Source organism: Mobula hypostoma, chromosome 10 (assembly GCF_963921235.1).
Source record: "Mobula hypostoma chromosome 10, sMobHyp1.1, whole genome shotgun sequence".
Lineage (NCBI taxonomy): Eukaryota > Metazoa > Chordata > Chondrichthyes > Myliobatiformes > Myliobatidae > Mobula > Mobula hypostoma.
The window spans coordinates 61,661,064-61,667,063 of record NC_086106.1 but is presented as its reverse complement, the minus strand read 5'-3'; the positions used below and the strand labels follow the sequence as shown (position 1 = coordinate 61,667,063).

The 6,000-nt window shown below is 42.3% G+C and overlaps 1 protein-coding gene across 7 annotated transcripts in view; it reads left to right on the top strand.

The window, feature by feature from the left end:
• Window positions 1-3,780: 3,780 nt before the first annotated feature.
• The window catches only part of LOC134352940 (leucine-rich repeat and calponin homology domain-containing protein 2-like), a 239,700-nt gene continuing 237,480 nt past the window's right edge, over window positions 3,781-6,000 (top strand). For all 7 annotated transcript variants that reach the window (XM_063060594.1, XM_063060591.1, XM_063060590.1 and 4 more), the window contains exon 1: window positions 3,781-3,991. In XM_063060594.1, the coding sequence (XP_062916664.1) occupies window positions 3,805-3,991 (187 nt within the window). In that variant the 5' untranslated portion in view covers window positions 3,781-3,804. The remainder of the gene's footprint in view (window positions 3,992-6,000) is intronic.

Here is a 6,000-nt window from a genome sequence, read left to right as displayed (position 1 = left end):
CTAGTGTCTTCACAATCTCTTCAGCCAACTCTTTCAGAACCCTGGTGTGTACACCATCTGGTTCAGATGACTTATGTACCTTCAGACCTTCCAGTTTTCCAAGAGCCTTCTCTATAGTTATGGAAACTTCACACACTTCATGACCCCTGACACCTTTGAACTTCCATCAACTGCTAGTGTCTTCCATAATGAGGACTGATGCAAAATACTTTGGGATCACTACCTACGCGACTCCCTTGTCCATTCGTCCCTCCACACTGATCTCCCTCCTGGCACCTATCCTTGCAAGTAGAACAAGTGTGACACCTGCCCCTACACCTCCTCCCTCACTACCATTCAGGGCCCTAAACTGTCCTTCCTGGTGAGGCGACACTTCACTTGTGAGTCTGTTGGGGTCATATACTGTCTTCAGTGCTCGCAGTTTGACCTCCTGTATATCAGTGAGACCACTTCGCCTGCACCTATGCTCTGTCTGCCAGAAAAAGCGGGATTTCCCAGCAGCCACCCACTTTAATTCCACTTCCCATTTCCATTACGATATGTCCATCCATGGCCTCCTCCACTGTTGTGATGAGGCCACATTTAGGTTGGAGGAACAACACCTTATATTCCGTCTAGGTAGCCTCCAACCTAATGACACGAACATAAATTTCTCAGACTTCCAGTAATGCCACCACCTCTCCCCTCCCACTTCACCATTTCCCATCCCCTTTTTCGTCTCACACCTTATCTCCTTGCCCGCCCATCGCCTCCCTCTGGTGCTCCTATTCTTTCTTCCATGGCCTTCTGTCTCTTTTACCAATCAACTTCCCAGCTCTTTACTTCATCCCTCCCCATCCAGGTTTCACCCGTCACCCTGTGTTTCTCTCTCCACTCCCACCCCACCTTTTAAATCCACTCCTCAGCTTTTCTTCCCCAGTCCTGCCGAAGGGTTTTGGCTTCAAAAGTTGACTGTACTCTTTTCAATGGATGCTGCCTAGCCTGCTGAGTTCCTCCAGTACCTGGTGTGTGTTGCTACTTTTTCCATTCACCTGCCATTTCATTGTCCCCCTTTGCTACCTCTCCAGTATCATTTTCCCGTGGTCCATTATCCACTCTCATCTCTCTTTTACACTTTATGTATCTGAAGAAACTTTTGGTATCCTCTTTAATATTATTGGCTAGTTTACTTTCATGTTCCATCTTTACATTCTTAATAACTTCTTTAGGTACCTTCTGTTGGCTTTTAAAAGCACTCCAATCCTCTAACTTCACAGTAATTTTTGCTCTATTATATGCCTCTCTTTGGCTTTTATGTTGGCTTTGACTTCTCTTGTTAGTCACAATTGTGTCATCTTTCCTTTAGAATACTTCTTCCCCTTTGGGATGTATATATCCTGTGCCTCCTGAATTGCTTCCAGAAATTCCAGCCATTGCTGCTCTGCAGTCATCCCTGCCAGTGTTCTTTTCCCTTCAATTTTGTTCTATTCCTCTCTCATGCCTCTGTAGTTCCTTTTACTCCACTGTCATATTAATAAATCTGACTTTAACCTCCTTCTCAAATTTTGGGGTGAATTCTATCATATTACGACCCCAAAGGTCTCTTTTACCTTATTCTCTCCAATCAATTCTGGTTCACTGCACAAGACCCAATCCAGGGTAGCTGATCCCCTAGTGGACTCAACCATGAGCTGCTCTAAAAAGCCATTTCATAGGTACTCTAGAATTTTCCCCTCTTGGAATCTAGCACCAACCTGATTTTCCCAATCTACCTGCATATTGAAGATCCCTATGACCATAAGACACAGGAGCAGAATTAGGCTATTCAGCCCACTGAGTCTGCTCCACCATTTCATCATGGCTGATCCCGGATCCCTCTCAACCCCATACACATGCCTTCTCGCCACATCCTTTGATTCCTTCACCTATCAGGAAATGATCAACTTCTGCCTTAAACATACCCATGGGCTTGGCCTCCACTGCAGTCTGTGGCAGAGCATTCCACAGATTCACTAATTTCCAGCTTAAAAAATGCCTCCTTACCGCTATTCTAAAAGGTCACCCCTCAATTTTGAGGTTGTGCCCTCTCGTTCTGTATACCCCCATCATAGGAATCATCCTCTCCATGTTTACCCCATCTAGTGCTTTCAACATTCGGTAGATTTCAATGAGATCCCCCCGCATTCTTCTGAATTTCAGCGAGTACAGGCCAAAGTTGTCAAATGCTCCTCATAGGTTAACTCCTTCATTCCCGGAATCATGCTTGTGAACCTCCTCTGAACTCTCTCCGATGACAACACATCTTTTCTGAGATATGGGCCCCAAAGCTGTTGATTATACTCTTGGTGCAGCCTGACTAGTGTCTTATAAAGTCTCAGCATTATTTCTTTGCTTTTATATTCTGTTCTGCTAAAAGGGTCTCGGCCAGAAATGTCGACTGTACTTTTTTTCCATAGATGCTGCCTGGCCTGTTGAGTTCCTCCAGCATTTTGTGTGTGTTGCTTGGATTTCCAGCATCTGCAGTTCTTCTCTTGTTTGTAATGGAGTTATTATTGGTCTCTAATCAGAGCATTTGCTTTGTCAATGTAAGAAAAATCCGGTCTTCAAAGAGTTTGACCAACAATTGTTGCTTTTGAGCATAGGAATTAGACCAAGGTTGCCTGAAGTTCAAACACCAGGCATCTCAATATTTATGGGTAAAGATAATGGACAGTCTTGAGAAGTCAAAAGCAAACACGGCAATCTCCATTTGTATCTACTTTTATGCAAAGGTCAACTTCAATTGCTGGTCATTGCCAGGGACGATGGTCTTTGATCTCCTACACATTGATAATTCTGCTTCAAATTCTGGTTGATTGAACCAGAATTCAGGATCAGTTACGTACACTTGTTTTGAGAAAACTGATGGAGCCAATGTAGAAGCAGCAATGAAGTTCAACAGATTGGCAGAAAACACCAGACAAGGTAGGTGAGTGAGTTGCTTGTAAAGTGGTGCCCTCCTTGAACCATTAACACTATTAATCTATGTGATGCTTGGATTAAAGTGGTCACTGCCATCTCAAATGGTCTCATTGGGTGTTCTTGGGGTCAAGATTCTCAAGAATCAATGGGTAATTGTTTTATTTTTACCAAAGGAAGTTTTGAATCCTCGAATCTTTCCCCCTGATCACCTAGTAATCTCTTGCTCTGACAACTTGTAATAAAGTGTTGTGGGAATCTGGTGTTGGCCACAGTTTTGTCATGGCCTGCCCAATGGACACCTGAGTTTATGCAGGCCCTTCTCAATTGTGGGAATTTTTGGCCTGGGAGATGTTTTGTTTGCTTAACCTTCCAATAGATTTGAAGAATTTTAAGGAAGGGGCGTTTAGCCTTCTAATACTTGAAGGTGCCTGCTGTTGGTAATAAAAAATTTAGGAGCATTGGGATTAGGTGCTAATTTGAGATTTTGAGAAGAGTCTGGGAACTTCAAAGTTAAGATAAATAATACAATAGCTTCAGGAGAATGGTATTTATCAAAGAAACCACATCTTCAGATCGACAGAAAATTTTTGAATCAGGTTTAATATCACTGACAGATGTCGTGGGTCGACGACAAAATTGCTGCGATTGCCCCTCCATCTGACCTTTGGGCTCCGGCCTGAGCAGTCCGTTGTCAATCAGGGCCCGGTGTGACGTCATCACGATCCCGCCCATTTGGATCAGATGACCAATGGCCTCGGCCTTCGGCCCGCCCCTCGCGGGCCCGCTGGGCGGAGAACGCGCTTGCTTGCCGCGCGTGCGTATTGGTGGCTGCGCGGGAGGCCGTTCTATACAACTGGGAGAGAAATGGCGGCGGGCTTGGGTGGGCACCAGCCTTGGTACTCGAGGACTGCTGTTCCGTCAACGCAGCTTAACCGCAGCCTGGAAAGGGTTCTGGAGGAGGCAGTTCATTCGGGCATTCTCAATCTAAGCGGGCGGAAGCTTAAGGAGTTCCCTGCCGTCAACTACGATTTGACAGATACGGTGCAGGCAGGTGGGTTCTTCGCACTTCCCCTCCCTCTTCCTCATTCCCTCCCCGGGCTTTAATGCAGCCTTGGATAACAAAGGGGCCTTTTTCCCCCCGGGACAGACAAAACCATGCAACCTCGAACCAGCGTACTATGCGCAGCGAACGGCGTCAGTGTCGGATGTAACGGTGCGGGTAACGGCGATGCCTGGAGTGCGGTACACTTCAGTGTTTGAGAAACAATAGCTGCCATCCGTCGGCCTTGGGGGTGAAACCGGCTTCGTTATTACCTTGGGAGTGCAAAATATAGATTATTTTAAACACCACCCGTCATTCGTATTGTAATCAGGAACTAGGAGTAGCATAAATTAACTTGTTTTCTTCCCCTTCCTCTTTCTCCTCCCATTTCTCGCCAATTTGGATAGTACCTTTAGCAGCGTTTTATAGATTGAAAAATTTGCGTATGGTTTGTTTACACAGTTCGCTTCTTACACACGGGTTTTTAAGTTGTCCTCTGTCGCTGGCGTTGTGGAACTTTTGAGCAAATGTAGAAAACACTAAATTTCAATGAAGTGGATAATTGAATGAATTGAACTTTAAATCTGCAGCTGCTGAAACTATGAAGAAAAACAAAAAAAAATCTGAGCATTTGTGGAGAGAAAGGGTAAATATTTCAGATCATCAACCTGATTTGCCTGATCGAAGTTTTTCCAACACTGTTTTACATTTATTTGGATCACATTACCGAAAACAGTGGTATTGTATCTGCTGTATTTTTGAACACATTACTTCTAGCATAGGAACTGCAGAGATGCATTTCTTAGATTCTGCTGGCGACAATTAATAAAAATAAAAGTTAACTTCAGATGATGGAAACAAAAACAGAAGTTCCTCAGTATGTCTGGCAGCATCTGTCGAAAGAGAAACAGTTAATGTTTAGGGTTGAGTCCTTAATCAGTAGAATATTATAGATTGAGTTACTGTTGGAACCTATAAGTTTAAAATTATTGATCTAGTTTTAAAAACAATATGGTCTAATTATAAATTGCATGTATTGCTGTTTATTTGCAATTGGTATTCAATGAAATGGGTTCTTTGACATAACCTTAAATAGTTGATGTTTGTTGGGAAATGTAAGGTTGTGTAAGGACATATAAATGTAAACTAGGCAATAAGGCTATGTCCTTAATTTGAAGCATTTTTCAGAAACGTATGCATCCCTTTAGGGTAGTGAAAAGGGGCTGGGTGATGACTGCTGGTTTGAAGGCTGTTTTGTATGAGTCACAATAATTCAGGAAAAGTTATTTTTGTAAAATGAATGGAACCTTGTTCATGATAAGCTATTGTCACATAACCATATTTATATATCATATTAGACAAAAGCCTTGGGTCCAACACCACCAGATTCAGAAACCATTATTACCTTACAACTAGCAGATTCTTGAACTGGCATGGTTAACTTCAGTCACTGTTACTCTGAACTGGTTCTGTGGCCTACAGACTCATTGTCAAGGACTCTTTAAACTCATGTTCTCAGTATTTCAATTTATTTACACAGTTTGTCTTTTTTATATTGGTTGTTTGACAATCTTTGATTAATGTATAGCTTATTCATAAATTGTGTTATATTTCTTGTCAATACCTACAAGATAATGACTATCAAGGTAATATATGGTAACATATGTACTTTGATAATAAATTTGCTTTAAACTTTGAAGACCAGTCGTTGGTAAAAGGTGTGAAATTGCAGGGATTTCAGAACAATTCAATACAATTTCATAATAAATGATGTCTATTTACAGGTACTTACAATATGTGAAATTTAATTAAAATAATTTAAGCATGTATGATCTTTAAGTCAAAATGTAGGAATGTTAGCTACAGTAAGTAATGCAAAAATAACAGATTAAAAGAAAGGTAGTGAGGTAGTGTTCATGCATTCAATGTCCATTTAGAAATCAGATGGCAGAGGGGAAGAAGCTGTCCCTGAACTGCTGAGTGTGTGCCTTCAAGCTTCTGTGCATCCTTCTGGATGG